At 34.8% G+C, this 16,438-nt stretch overlaps 1 protein-coding gene across 1 annotated transcript in view; it reads left to right on the forward strand.

The window, feature by feature from the left end:
* Positions 1-942: 942 nt before the first annotated feature.
* Positions 943-16,438, forward strand: part of LOC148951113 (CDK-activating kinase assembly factor MAT1-like) — a 28,226-nt gene continuing 12,730 nt past the window's right edge. Inside the window, exons 1-2 of the mRNA XM_089090151.1 lie at positions 943-979; positions 16,238-16,372. Coding sequence (XP_088946277.1) covers positions 973-979; positions 16,238-16,372 — 142 coding nt within the window. The 5' untranslated portion in view covers positions 943-972. The remainder of the gene's footprint in view (positions 980-16,237; positions 16,373-16,438) is intronic.

Genomic DNA, 16,438 nt, shown 5'->3' on the forward strand with positions numbered 1-16,438 from the left:
AGATCTACATTTTTGTTTTTCAGCTGATGTTGGGCTTTGACCACACGGAACGGCATAATTGAGCCATAATAGACGCGGCTTTGGCGATGCGTGACTTCATTTGAGCCGTTATCCGAGACGGCAGATCCAAGTTAAGTAATTGACAACTTCAATAGTATGCCCTAATACACTGAATGCTAGTGAATTGGTACAATTACCTGCCAGGTCGATGTTCATTATTTTTGTTTTCTGCCAGCTAATATGTAGTCCCACTTTCAGGGCTTCTTCCGACAGTGTATTGAGGGCTGCCTCGATTTCAGCTGCATAAATACATAATAGGCCAATATTATCTGCGAAGTCGCAATCGACTAGGAATCTATCGCCATATTTCACTCCGAATCCGAGCCGATTCGTCATTCGATCAATGACATAATCAATTACCGCACTGAAGAGTTCTGGAGCAACAACAAAGTTTTGCTTTACACCAGTATCTATTTTGAATAGTGGGCTTCGGTGACCAATAACCTGGATATCATTGTTTTGGTAATACAAGTGTTTTTACGTGACGAAAATCGATTCGCTGAAATGTAACACCGCGAGCGACGCGAGAAGCAAATTTTTGTTCCCTTTGACAATACACTTGCAATGGACCACAGACAAAATATATGTAATACAGAACGATGTCCCACTGAAATTAATTTATAGTACCGATCGATTTTGTGCCTGCGCTCGTCTAGTTTTAGTTTTTTAGGTTTCCAGCATTCATGAACGTCATCATTCATAGCCTAAAGGCACCCAGATACCAGACCCGTTTTTTTTTTTTACATTGCAAGATAGGAAACATAGACATCAGTCTGTATCATATACTATTTGCCTGTGCCATGGATTTTTTTTTTCTTCGCTTGCCATGGATTTTTTTTCTGGAGCTGAAGGCAACCTGCATCAGTGGCGACAATGCTTTAGTGCATTAGTGGCAAATAATTGAAATAAATAATGGATGGTTTGTGTTTCTTTATAATTTGTAAATATTTGGAATAGGCTACATGACAGCCTATTCCAATTGCCTATTTCAATGGTCTATACCCATTGAAATTTTGACAAGACAACATTTTACCTTAATTTTCATTTATCAGTTTCTTTGGTCAATATCTACGAAATCATATTATTGAGTTAGGAATAAAGTGAATACACCATTCGATGCCTTTTTTTAGGCTGATTACGAATATAATAAGCATTTCTATCGGAAATGAATTTCAGCCCCCACTATATAGGCTATACCTAACCCTGAATTGGCCTATATAGGGGGGGGGGGGGCTGAAACTCATTTCCGATAGAAATGCTTGTTATATTAGTAATCAGCATAAAAAAAGGCATAAAATAGTGTATTCAATTTATTCCTAACTAAATAGCCTAATATGATTTTGTAGATATTGACCATTTCTTTTTCTCTGGCTTTAGGCCTAGGCTAGCTCTGAAAATTCAATTTCAGTTATTTGAGCAGAATTTTAAGCCATATCAATGTTTTATTTCTAAAATTTAGGAAATGTATTTCCATATCTTTAAAACCATATAAATTGGGATTGAGCAAAGTTGTGAAGCTGGAAACAATTTTATTATACTTCATTTAAGCAGGCCATCTATTTTGCAAGGTTTCACTTCTATAACTCACAGATTTTTAAAGGTCCCCTCATCTCTAACTTGGCAATCAAAGGTTCACATTGATTAATGGATGTTGTGGTTTAAGGAGTTAGAGGTAAATACCCTGACAAGCATAGGCTGCATATAAAAGGCTAGAATTGTTCTGCTATCTAGGTATGAATATACAATGAGTTGGAAACAATTAAGTTGAAATTGCTTATACAGGGAGTTGATTCCTGTTGATAGTAAGTTTGAGCAAATGTAAAAACTTTGTACTGACAAAGATGTGGCCATGCTTGCACAAAGCTATCATTAAACAAGGGGCTTTAGGCCATCTTGCTGTGTGGCTCTAAGCTAGATTAAGGGCTTGGTGTAGAATTGAAATAAAAAACTATATGTCCCTGACCTTGTCTGGTATGACCTATGGTTTCTTTTTTTTCTGAGAGAGGGGGAGGGAGGAGGAGGTATAGCAATCTCAATGCCTTAAACAATAAAATGATATGGCATGTTTTAACATTAAAAAATGAGTATTTTATTGATATTTGGAGTGGTAAGTTTATATGTCTTGAGCTAGAATTGTTAAGAGTTTCAGAAAATAATTCCTAGCACTGGGAAATATGGTATCAGGTGATATAGAATTTACTTAGTCAGATTGGAATGATGGAATACATAGGGTTGGAGTTGGGCTCCAGATGAGAACAGATGTGTCTAAGTTTTACTTAGGTTAGGATGAAACTACAATTCTATCATTAATACCTTTCCATTGGGAATGTATTGATAATTGAATTGTAGTTACTGAGTTTATTACCAAAATCTTCAAGTAAGTGCCACAGCAGTTGATTTTTGGTGGTAGTTTTGATTCAGAAGAATCTTACTTACAGTTACAATAACAAATACACACTATCCCATGTAGTAATATACATAACTTAATTAGGGATTTTAATGCCCAGGCTGGCACAAATGAGAGTAGATGGTATCTTAACTTGGGTAATTTTTTTAGGGAAGGAAAATAGCAATGGTATTGGGCTGCTACAATATCTGTCAGTATAATAATATAGTCAGAACCAATATGCCCACAGAGTTTGGTCATAAAATGGTCCATGAGTTAATGTGGTACTCATATGAGGGTAAGACAGCCAACCTCATAGATTAGTGAGGTTGCAGGATCAACACAAAACACTAGGGTATATGGGTGCCATTATCAATGTTGAAAGTACCATCTAGTTTCATCAAGAGCTTATTTAAAACTGAAATTTAGAAAGGGTAACCAACTTCTGAGTACAGTATCTTTAATGTTGATAAATTCCAGGATTAGAGTTTGAAAGGTACTTTTCCAGAACAGTTGGATATGAAACTGAAGAGTTTAGAATTTTACATTGCAAAGCAATTATAAAAAAGCTTAAGAATAGAGCTTGTGAAGTTGCAGAAGATGCCTTAGGGAGAAAATATGAAAACACAGCTAAGAATGTTAACAATAACAGCTCAAGCTTAGTAGACAAGGAAAGCATGGGTGCCCATAAGCTGAATTCCAGGTGGGGGGGGGCAAACCTCGTCTAATTGGCACTTTTAATGCTATATAATAGAAGTCTCAGAACAAAAATATAAAAATAAGGCAACATCATTCAGCCAGGAGGGGGGGGCGGGTCCCCTGCCCCCCTAATGGGCGCCCATGAAGGAAAGGGGTTTGTGCAAAATATTTCCAAGTGGTAGATCTTACAAGAATCAAGGCTAGATTGACTAGGTGCAGGGCCCAATTGGAATTTTTGGCAGGGTCCCCTTTATATATTAAATTTTTAAGCAAAAATTCAAATCCAGCACATAAAGAAATAAATAAACATATATACATATATATATATATATATATATATATATATATATATATATATATATATATATATATATATATATATATATATATATATATATATATATATATATATATATATATATATATATATATAGTATATATATATATATATATATATATGATATTGCATTTTCATGTAACTCTTTAGCATAGCTGTCTGTGTCTCACAAACATTTCTTCCCAGAGATCTGTAGGGTTAAGTGACTGATTGAATAATTTAAAAAATGTGAGCAAAAATTCAAATCCAGCACATAAAGAAATAAATAAACATATATACATATATATATATATATATATATATATATATATATATATATATATATATATATATATATATATATATATATATATATATATATATATATATATATATATATATATATATATATATATGTATGTATATATATATAAATATACATATGTGTACATATTGCATTTACATTTAACCTATAGCATAGTTGTTGGTGTCTCAAAACAGTTCTTTATTCATATCTTGTGTGTTCCAACTGATATAACACTGTAAATGAATTTACAGGTGTTATTAAACATATACAATGTGGTCTAAAAGGTAGTGTTGGACATATTACTATGGTTAACAATCAAATTCAAGGGTCTCCGATTGGTGTGCTGGTCAACTGAGTTTGTGACAAATTTGTCCAGCTATTTTGAACTGCTACTACTACTAATACTACTCACAACTCACCATATCACCAAATCTTTCTTTATGACATCCTCCCACTACAGACAATGACAACTTATTTACGTATAGCCCTATTTTTACGCTGAAATTTTTACAACTATTTTTGTTCAATCATTGCTTACATTGAATGAAGCTAAAGCAAAACATGAGTTTCAGTTTAGTATTTGTTTAGTGAATTCTTGAAAGAGCAGATTATATCAGCCACAAGTACACACAAAGTCAGAAGGAACTTTCTGATGAATTACTTAAATTCAACTAATCAGTCAGAATACCTGATTCACTAATCGTTATGTTCTCCTTTTAATAGGGAAGAATAGCGGGCTTAACAGTGAAAACAAACAGATTAGATAGGTACCAGCGACGAGAAAAAAATACGTTCAGATTTTATTGCATCTTTTTATGTTTTTACTATGTTCTATGCCTCAATTTTTGTCATAAAATATTGTGATTGTTTTGCTCTTATAAGATAATCTTTATGTCGGTACTTGGAACAGCTTGGGCAAAAATAAAGAAGTGAAGTTATGACAAAACTAAGGACATAGATACAAATATAGAGAAAACATAATAAATTAGACAAACTTTTCTGAACAAGTGTATAAAATTAGGGAGGGGGGGTTTCATCATTTGTGGGATAAATGTCCATTTATCTTTCACAACATATAATTGATAGTAAACACTTATCATTTTTTTATAAATTAAGGCTGTCCAAATACTTTACCCTCACCCCCCTAATTTACAAATATACAGCCCAAATTATAGAAGTCCAATGTCCTCTGTCACCCATCACTTATTTTCCACTGAGCATAAGCTAACTGTCTCTTAAAACTGACAGATAAAACCAGTTTTTTTTTCTTGAGTGTGTACCATTATTTACTTAAGTACATTTTTTTCTTCTCCACTTTAATTTTTAAATCATTCTGACTCTTGCTGTCCTTTGACAGCAAAGTTCTGTATTCTTTGCTGTCATGTTTGAAACTCATGAAACTTGATTTAGTGTGTATGCTAACATTACAATTCTTCACTTTCAACATTGGCAAGTTCTGATTCCTGCTGTTGCTTGTAATTCTCACTGCTGATTATCTTCTAATTGCATATTTCTTTGTTCTCAGGGTTGTATATTTTCTAACATTGTGACCCCACATTTCTCTGTTCTTCATTTTCATCTGTTCTGATCCTGACTGTCACACGTCTAGTAACTGCAAATTTTTTTTTGTTCGTCAATTTCGTTTTTGAGTTGCTGTGACTCTTGCTGCCACTTATCTTTTAACAGCATAGTTATATAATCTTCAATGTCGTTTTTTAATTTTTATAAGTGTTAGTGTTTATAAAATTTTAACTTAATATTTCTTTTATCTGTATGTTTGTTTATAATTGTTTCAGACAATATTTAACTAAATTCTTCCTTAGGTGCTTGGATTGGTATTGTTACTTTTGATAGTCTAGGTTGTTCATTATCACCTGTCATACATTTTTATTTCTCAGTTGGTTCTCTTGATCTTATCTCATTTGATGGTCCAGTTTGTTCATTTTGAGCTCCCAGTTTTGTCCTCTTCTGTTATTTTTTGTCTTCATTTTGAGCAAATGTTAATTTACATTTGTGTCCCCTAGATATTATGAAACCGTTTAAAATGCCTTTTAAAATTCACATCACCAAATATGGTTTTGTATCCCACATACATGTGGATATCTCAAAATTTTTGTTCGGCAAACGGTGCTGAAATGGCTTTGAAATGAATTTTCTTTGTTTATTCACTTTCAGTCAAGATAATTGGTAAACTTTTACGTATCTAAGGAGGTCGGGTTGATATGAAATAGTTATTTTTTATTGGTTTTAGCCTGGAAAATGATCTCTATCCAGAAGCAATACTTACTGGAATTGTTAAGAACATTTCACAATTTCTGAAAATCAATATTTCATTTCGATGGCAGCATGGGGTCCTTTCAAACGCGGGGTCCGATTGGACCCAATTGTTTGAATTGCCCTTTTCCCGGGCCTGTCAAGAATGAGAGAAAAGCAAGGGAAGTAGAGAAGGCATTAATTTGTAAATTAAGGAGGTATTTAATGGAATCCGTCTATAAAATTACTAAGGATCTGGAAGATACAGCCAGGCACCACAATGGTAAAATATCTTATTTGCTTGTTAAGTCACTGAGGGGATGTAGTGAATTTTTGTTTTTGACAATTTGAAAGTTACAGAACTATTATTTGTGTAAGGAGGAGTTAGAAATAGTGCTAAATGATTGACAAAATTTATTGATCAAAGGACTTGTTAGAGTAAAAATTCCTGTTGCAGAATTGCTTAGGAAAAAATGTTAGCAATTAACAACAAGTCCAGATCTCAACTAAATCTGCAGACCATGATTTCAAAACGCTTTTCATCATAACTAAAGTATCTAATAAATGACTCTTGAATAAGAAATGATTCACCAACTAGGTAAATAGTAAGAACATAAACAAGTAAAAGATACCAAGCCTTTATTAGTTATGTTGACCACAGTATAATTGCCAACTATCACCTACAAGCCCCTGCAGGCATGTAGTCATAGGCAGTGCAATAGCGCTGCCTAAGTTAAGAACAATGTTTGCATAATGTACTATTTATTTATCTTTTTTTAGACCAGGGCACTTTGTATAGAAGGAGTTGTCAATTGCCTAATTTCTACAAAGTTTCTAAACTTTGTAGAAATTAAGCAATTGCAGAAATTAATAATATTGCTACTGCTATTCTTGTTACTGCTACTAACACAACACTACTACTGCTCCTACTACTACCACTACTACTATGATAATAGTTCTATTAATGCTAAGGGTATGAATCCAAAATTTGATAGAATATCAAGGGGAAATATGAACTAAATCAAAACAAACTACGCATGTGCAGATTGTCAAAAAGGCATATCTCAAAATGGATTTGGGTATTAAGTTGGAACTTTCAGGGAATGCTTAAAGGGGAAGATGAATTTACCAAAAGGCAATATTTGTATGCTAATACTAATACTGATACTACTGCTAATACCACTACTCCAATTGCTACTTCTTTTGCAACTACTAGTAATTCTAAGAGTATTAAGATGAAATTTCAGGAAGTGCTGAAAGGAAAGTTGAACTAAATTAAAACACATTCTGAGCATAAAGGTTATCAAAAGGGGCATGTCAGCACTATCATAGCAAGGGCTCATTCGATTGGAAATTCAAAGGGCTAATGCCCTTTTTAATAGTCGAAAGTGATTGGAGGGCAACTAACCCCCCTCACACGCCCACCATTTCCCAAAACACATCTAATCAAAATTTTGGGATAGCCATTTTGTTTAGCATAGCTGAAAGATTTGGTAATTAGGTCATTGAGGATGACAAACCCCACAAAGCCCTCAGGCAAGGGTTATAAGTAATGTCTTAAGGGCATATAAGGTTTTTATAGAAAGCGTTGTCGTAAAAACTTCAAAAACGACTGATTCAATTGTAAATTCAAAGAACTAGTGCCCTTTTTGATAGTAGAAAGTGATGGGAGGGCAACTAACCCCCTCTCATTCTCACCATTTCCCCAAACACATCCAATCAAAATTATGAGATAGCCATTTTTTCAACGTAGTTGAGAGTTGAAGAAATTTGGTCTTTAAGGATGACAACCCCCCCACGGGCCTCAGGGTAAGGCTTGTAAATTATGCACAGGGGGCATATAAAGTTTTTACAGGAAGCAGTGTTGTAGAAACTTAAAAAAGGGCTCATTCGATTGGAAATTGAGAATGCTAGTGCTCTTTTTAACAGTCGAAAATGATTGAAGAGCAACAAACCCCCCTCTCACGCCCACCAGAGTTGTTGTTTGAGGGAAGGAGCTAGACATTTAAGAGGGGTTAGTATATAACTAAGGAAAAAGTTATTTTTAAATTGCAATCAAATAACCGAAGACCATGTAATATTTAAAGAATTTTAGCAATTTGATTGAGAAGGAGGGTCAAACCGGGAACTAATTCTACCTTATATAACTGTATTTCCTAGATCCTTTTTAATTTTTAATTGTCTACTATGTTTAGAGGCTGCATGCTGCTCTAGATGCTGCTATGTTTACATAGTACAGAAAGCAGTGTTGTAGAAACTTAAAAAAGGGCTCATTTGATTGGAAATTGAGAGAGCTAGTGCTCTTTTTAATAGTCAAAAATGATTGAAGAGCAACAAACCCCCCTCTCACCCCCCCCCCCCACATCCAATCATAATTTTGAGATAGCTATTTTGTTCAACGTAGTTTAAAGTTCTGGAAATTATGTCTTTGAGGATGACAACCCCCCACAACCCTCAGGGCAGGGGTTGTAAGTTATGCCCTGAGCCCATATAAGGTTTTTACAGAAAGTATTATCATAGAAACTTCAAAAGGGCTCATTTGATTGGAAATTGAAAGGGCTAGTGCCCTTTTGAACGGTCAAAAGTGATTGCAGGGAAACTAACCCCCTCTCACGCCCACCATTTTCCTGAACACATTCAATAAAAATCTTGAGATAGCCATTTTGTTCGACGTAGTTCAAAAGTCCAGAAAGTATGTCTTTGAGCATGACAAACTCCCCACAGCCCCCAGGGCAAAGGTTTTAAGATATGTCCTGGGGGCATATAATGTTTTTATAGAAAGCACTGTTCTAGAAATTTCAAAAAGGTTTAATTCAATTGGGAATTGAGTGGGATAGAGCTCTTATTAATAGTCAAAATTGATTGGAGGGCGAATGTCCCCCCCCCCACGCCCATCATTTCCTCAAACGCTTCCAATCAGCATGTTGATATAACCATTTTGTTGAACGTAGTTGAAGAGTCCAGAAATTATGTTTTTGAGTATAAACCCCCCTTCCCCCACAGCCCTCTGGGCTAAGGTTGTAAGTTATGCCCTGGGGGCATATAAAGTTTTTATAGAATGCGTTGTCGTAGAAACTTCAAAAAGGGCTCATTTAATTGGGAATTGAGATGGCTAATGCCCTTATTAATAGTTTAAAGCCATCGGAGGGCGAATTGAAAGGTCCGGAAAGTATGTCTTTGAGGATGAAAACCCTCCCCCAATAGCCCTCATGACAAGGGTCCTAAGTTATGCCCTTAGGTCATATAATGTTTTTATAGAAAGTTTTGTCGTAGAAGCTTCAAAAAGGGCTCATTCGATTGGAAATTGAGAGGGCTAATGCCTTTTTTATCACCCGAAAGTGATCAGAGGGCAAATGCCCCCCTCCATGCCCATCATTTCCCCAAACACTTACAGTCAAAATTTCGAGATAGCCATTTTGTTCAGCATATCAGAAAGGTCTGGAAATTATGTTTTTGAGGATAATAAATCCTCCCAACCCTCAGGGCAAGGTTTGTAAGTTATGCCCTGGGGACATATAAGATTTTTATAGAAAGCGCGGTCATATAAACTTCGAAGGGGGCTCATTGAATTGGTAATCAGACGCTCTAGTGCTCTTTTTAAGAGTCAAAGTGATCGGAGGGCAGCTAACCCCTCCCCTCCCCCGGCCACACGTCGTATTGTCCTGAATTGCATCTAATAGAAATTTTGAGATAGCCATTCTATTAAAAATATTCTGAATATCATATAACAAGGCTTTTGGGGTTGAAACAAACCCCAGAGATTAGGGGTAAGGATTATAAGTTATGCCCAGGGGTATTTAAGGTTTTTATGGAAGGGATGGTTGTTTAACTTTAGAAGAGGCTCAGTCTTTTTCCCTGAAAAAGACTATGTCAATATAAAAGCAAACATAAATTTATTAAAATAACTTTTTCCACAAAATAAGTTTTTCAAAAAAAAAGTAAAGAACTCCATTAAACCAAAAATGAACAAAAATAGAATCAAATAATCTGCCAAGCATATAACTACCACTAATCAGTATCAGTAAATAAACGAAACCCAAAACAACCAGAAATTAAAATAAATAACAGAGTAAGACTCAAAACGAGCAGAAACTAATATGAGTAGGGTTCTAAGTTCTAAACCCTATGCTTTCTAAAAGCCAGAATATAATTTGTACTTTAATGAAAAAATTCTTTTAAATTTTTTCCATTTTTATAACTTCAAGAAATAAAAAATTAATTAAGATTATGAGGAATAAATATCAGCATATGTATATTAGCTGACAATGCACATTTTTTTTTAGTAAATTCATTTGAATTTTTCCTCTAAAGTACAAATTATATTCTGGCTTTTAGAAAGCATGGGCTTTAGAACCATACTCATATTAATTTCTGCTCATTTTGAGTTTGACTTAACTTTAATTTCTGTTTGTTTTGGGTTTAATTTATTTATTGATAGTGATCTGTGGTAGTTGCATGCTTGGTGTATAATTTGATTCTATTTTTGTTCATTTTTGGTTTAATGGAGTTCTTTACTTTTTTTGAAAAAGTTATTTTGTGGAAAAAGTTTTTTTTTTAATTAATAAAAAAAAGCCAATGGTGGATGACTGAAAGCCCTTGTAAAGTGGGTTATTATCATGGTGGCTCTTATTCAAATCCACCAACTACCTTTTTCGAGAGTTACAACAGAAATAAAACCAAAAATGATTTTTTTTTTTGCAGAAAAGTGCATTTTACTTAATTGCTATCAAGGTCGGCTTATAAAAATCTCGTACATACAAGCATTGGCTCTCAGATGAACCCAAAAACTGCTTCAAATGATGTTCCAGAGCCTTGCTAGAAGGAAAGGAAACAGGACATATCAGGATACACTGACTAAAATATAATTTTCAGGGATTTTTAAGGATAGAGGGGGGGGGGACTGAACGCCTCTGGTTTAGGGTTTTTAACATGGGATTTTAATGATATACATTTTAGGCTATTTGGAATTGTAACACTTTTTAATGGTTTTGAAGATCCTTTTTAAAATTCGTATAAATTCGTTTTGGCCAATGCTCTTTACATTTAAGCCTAAGATGGATAGAAGTTACCACTCCTGAATCTGTGTCTAAGGATGATTTTTTTTTACGATAGAATTTTTTTTTACGATAGAATTTTTTTACGATAGAATTTTTTTAAATCGTGGGTTTTAATTTCTGATAGAACTTTTGGACAGAACCTCTTGCTCAAATGTGATCTCTAAAGGTTGTATTTTAGTCTATACATCCTCTTTCCCCAGAATTATGTAAATAACGTATCAAAGAATTTACAAAAATAGGTCCCATATTAAAAAAAAAAAATTCACTTTGCCTTAGAACTCAGTGAAAATGCTGAATATTGCCTCGCCAAGATTTAAAGTCGAAGAGAAGCAGGGTCAAAGCGAGACTAAAAAAAATTTAGCTTACTTGACTTACTTGACTTAACGCTCTTGCTCAGCAGGGTCGCCAACATAGAGGGAACTGGTTGACAGAGCTGTCAGTCTTCTCCAAGCAGCCCTGTACAGGGCTAAGAATGGGACCTTGTTAGGGTCGATGTTGCGGTTGAAGAGGCGTTGATTTATAACATCAGCCCATCTGGTGCGTGGCCTCCCTCGAGGACGTTTCCAGACAATTGAGGAATTGAAGTCCGAAATGATCCTTGCAAGTGTAGTTGGCGGGAGACGGAATAATTGGCCGTACCATCTTAGAGAACGAGCTTCTATTTGGGTGGAGAGGTTTGCTAACTTGGAGGTCTTCAGGATCTCAGTATTGCGGATCCTGTCATACCATTTGAAGCCTTCAACTCGACGCAGGTGTCTAGTTTGGATGGCATCGGCCTTTCATAGCTTTGTCTGGGCTATCGGCTATATATCTGAAGAGTATAGCATGATGCTTGAGACTGTGGTGTTGTAAATTCGGGCTTTTGTAAGGCGACTAATTTGCGGTTTGTGGAAGACTGCTCTCAGGAACCGTCCGAATACAGTTTGCCTAGGCTGATCTGGCTGGGATTTCGGCGTCACGTGTGCCATTTGATGATATAATTGATCCGAGATCCTTACCACGTCAACAACTTGACCGTTGTTCGCAACAGTTAAGGGTGATGCTGATGCAGTCTTTTCTATTGGAGTGATCTTCGTTTTCTTCCAGTTGATTTGCAGCCCAACTCCAGAGGCAGTGGGGGAGAGTGTCTCGAGTGCAGTCTTAAGTTGGTTGAGATTTTTCGTAAGGATGGCTACATCGTCGGCAAAGTCAACGTCAGGCACACTCCTTCCAGCATAACTTATGCCAAAAGGGTTGGCACGGTGTATTAAGCTGTATATCCAGTTCCTTCCATAGCAAGTAATTTCAGGAGGAGGGTTGCTAGCCCAACTCCCTAGGTGCATTTAGTTCTCCGGTGGCTAGTCGGATATCCAGAGGCACGTGAAGTAAACTCTCCATGCACCACAAATGCATGAGCGCAGACTTCGGACTAGCACCATTGCCTGCAATGGTGCTATAAATGGTTAAATGGTTTAAAATTTAAATGAAGTGTCTCAGTATCCACATAATTCTTATAGTCTTTTAAGTAAGGAAAGAGTGAAAAGACGAAAAAAAAACAAAACACTTTTCTGAACTATTATCTAGACTCTAGATCAACTGAAAGCTTCGTTGATCTAGCTAAAAAATTACGTGGTAGCATAAAGCTCATGAACTGCAATTCTACAAAAAAATCGGGTAATATCCAGAAGGCTCTCCTGTTAAAAGAAGAGAAGAAGGCTATAGCAGCTTATTGGATATTTTTGAGAGTTATTGAACTATGTGAATGAAATTCTCATAAATGCATTTACAGTCTGAATTAAAGCCGGGGAGGTAATTTTAAGCTCTCCTCATCGCCCCGTCACAAAGAATTTACATGGACATAAAAACATTTTTGCTTTGTGAATACAATTTTTAGAAACTAGTCAATAGCCTAGATAATATCTGGGAAGCAGATAATATTCCACGACTGCTGGTTTTTGTTATTTTTGAAACTTCTAAACTATGTTGCATGACGCTTCCAGTAACGAGTTTGTAATCCTAAGTAAGGTCCAGGTATTTTCAAGCTCTTACTTCCACCCAATTAAACGGCCACCCAAGATTTAACTGAATTTAAGATTTAAGCTTTAACTGAAAGTTTATTTTGTTAAAAAAATCTTCTGGAATAGGTTACAGTCCAGATAAGCTATTAGCGTGTAAAGGCGTTTTCAATGCTCTATCTTCTCTTATTTCTTATTTCTAAGGTTTGAAAGAGTTTTCAAATCTTGGCTTACAATCTAGCTCAACTCATGGGAGCTACCTTTCCAAGGTGTACCATAGTACACTTTAAACTGAATTTGAATAAAAGGTTTACAACTAAAACACATCTTAAAATAGTATTTATTTCTGATGGTCTTAAGTTTATTATGGCTCTTTACTTTTCTTTGAAAAACTTCTGTTTCAGAAAGATTTAAAAAGAATTAATTTGATTAAAAAACAAACCTATTTTGATATAACCTTATAGCATTAAAAGTAGAAGGAGTTCAGTTAGGAGGTTTGGGCTGTGGGCCCAACCCTGAAAATTTCATTCACCTTACTCAGTATTTCTTTTGGACTTAGATTACACAGGTGTTAGGACAAGAAAATTAAACTTTATGGATAGTTTTATTTACCTAGGTATTATTATTAGTAAGGGTGATGGATTCAATGGATATCTAAGAAGTAGCCTACACTAACCAAGATGCTGTCTGTTTTTGCAGTTTAAATGAATTTGGAAGAAAGTATTAGAATAAATATTAGGACGCTAAAAGCTATGGTAAAAACAGTTGATAAGCATGGATCTGAAATGTGGGAATATACAAAGGTCGAGGAAGATATGGTAGACATATTTCAGAGGAATTTTTTGTAATCTGTTCAAAAAAGGGTCAGTCCTACGTACTATGGCTGTAATGAACGAAAAACTAAGATAGTTCTCTCAGTTTTGTAATAGATGATAGCCAAGAATTCTGACTGCCAAGAATTCAGTTTTTTTGGTAATTTATATTTATTATTTATTTTATTTATAACCCACATACAATGGAAAAACTAGTGGAGTAATAAGAAAAGAAAGAAAGAAAGAAAAATTCACTACAAAAATGACGAATAAATAACTAAGCAAAAATATCAAACAGCACTAAACAACCGGATGAGGCGATGATGAGGGCCCAGCTTTAGGCACGCATAAGAAGTTATTACATGTTGATAATGGTGCTGAATACACATAATATCAGTAGCACCAAACCGAGGGATTATTTTTCTATTAGGGTAGGAACGTTGCAAATAAAGAAGAAACTTGCAGTACCGGAAATAATAAATGCGGATTAGATTCAGATCGCTTTCTCGAAACAGAGGGTAAAGTCCAGGCACAAAAAGTATAGCATGATCACAAAAAGTGGAGTAAAATTTCGCGAGACCATGCCTTTTATAACGACCCCGATTAGCAACAATCTTAGCATAACCCATTTTTAATTTATCTTTAATATCAGATACAGTTTTTTGCCAGAGAGCTGAAACTGAATCACATACCGAAATCCCAAGCCACCTGAGACTAGAAACACGGGGAATAACAAAAAGACGGTAGTTTAAATCACCCGTAACAAACCTATCATTAAACGACAATTCTTCATATTTGGCAATATTTAGGGATAAACCCATTTTTTGCAAGAGAAGAAGGGACTTTATTAACACTCTGTGCTAACCCAACTTTCGACCGACTAAATAAAGAGCAAGGTGTTCTCAAATTAGGTGGGAAAGGTTCAGAAAATATAATTTTAAAGAAGTAGGTATATTATAGAGGAGAGGAAAAAATGAGGTGGAATTTGGAGGAATTTGTGTTGCTGTGCTGGCCTCACCTGACTTTGTGCTGTAATCGGTTGGCACCAGTATTATTTATAGTAGTTAGTGACTCAACAGGTATCCTAGGTAGCAAATGGTAGATATAATTTGAATTTTATCAAGAAATACCATAATATTAAACAACAGAAAAAAAATGTAAAGTCTGTGATACGGTATAGGATTTTTTTCTTGCCTAACTAGGAAAGTTGTTAAAACATTCATTAATTGATCTTTAGCTCAAATTATGCCAGAGGAACGTGTTTTCTAGCTTCAATCTCTACTGCTTTCTATATGTCTTAATTTTGAATAGAATTTTTCCTTTTTTGGCCTTAAGTCTAAATTTCTGGGTGTGTCGGCTTTGTCCAGGGGGTTCCCAGGATTTGAGCTGAATTTCAAGCCAAACTCGATTTTTTTTAAACCAAGGACATATTTTCCTCGAATTTGTTTTTTCTACAAGCAGGTGAGGATTGGATATATTAGGCTGACAGAACAACTTAAAAAATTTGTATTTATAAATGAATCTTCACTAATTATTATATTATGATTATATAGTGTGTTTTTTCTTGAAATGCTAAAAGGGGGTCATTACTTTTTTTAAGCATTAAGTACAAAAGTCACTAAAATAAAGCCAGTTTCCACGCACCTAAAAATACAACTATATAAATGCATGTGAAAAATATCATCTCAGTAGGTCCTAGCTTAACTTTAGGCTAGGGCCTACCTAATCACCCTAGGGAAGCACTAAAACCAATCTAGCTAACAGGAAAAGTAAGGGCTGCTCTGTGTATCCCAAAAAGTTGACACTTCGCAAGCAAAGTTTTAAGGCCTAAAGTATTAAAAATATTAATATTTGAGACAATAGCTAGTTTTTTTTGGTGATGATCAGGAACTGAGTTTACGATATTTGATAAATAAATTATAAATTGCTTGTTCAAGATGCTGATATAACTTCACAGCAAAACATTTTTTGTTACTCTGGACATAGCAGACAACATAATAGGTCGATATTTTTCTAACCCATTACATCTACCTAACTTGAAGGTAGTAGTAACCAGAATTTGAAAGGTAAGAATTTTAAAGGTAAAGGGTTCAGAATTTGAAGTGGAACTAAGTCGAAACAGATAGTAGCAATGAGATGAAATGAAATAGAAGATAGAATAAATTCAAAGATGAAATTGGTGTAATATAGCCTACATATTCGTCTAGTGGACCAAGTTAAAACCATTTTTGAAAAATACTGATCATTTTAGAAATTAGATTTTCTGATCTAATGTTACATATTGTACAACAATTTTAAGATGTTTTGTGTAGTGCTGCATGTTTCTTGAAATAATTTCATATTCTTTTTTTAGACTTTGCTATTTCGGAGGAAGTTTGCCCAGTATGTAAAACTAACAAATCTGCAAATCCCAATCTTGTTCTTATGGTCAATGTCTGTGTACATCCAATTTGTGAGAACTGTGTCGCAACGCTATTTCGAGTTGGTGGTAAGAAAATTACAGTATTTAAGCAGTTTCGCTGTTCTCAGATAAATTCATGTGTATTTAAGTCAA

Source organism: Artemia sp. Qi Xiang Cuo, chromosome 6 (genome assembly GCF_049724085.1).
Source record: "Artemia sp. Qi Xiang Cuo chromosome 6, ASM4972408v1, whole genome shotgun sequence".
In the NCBI taxonomy this organism is placed as follows: Eukaryota; Metazoa; Arthropoda; class Branchiopoda; order Anostraca; family Artemiidae; genus Artemia; species Artemia sp. Qi Xiang Cuo.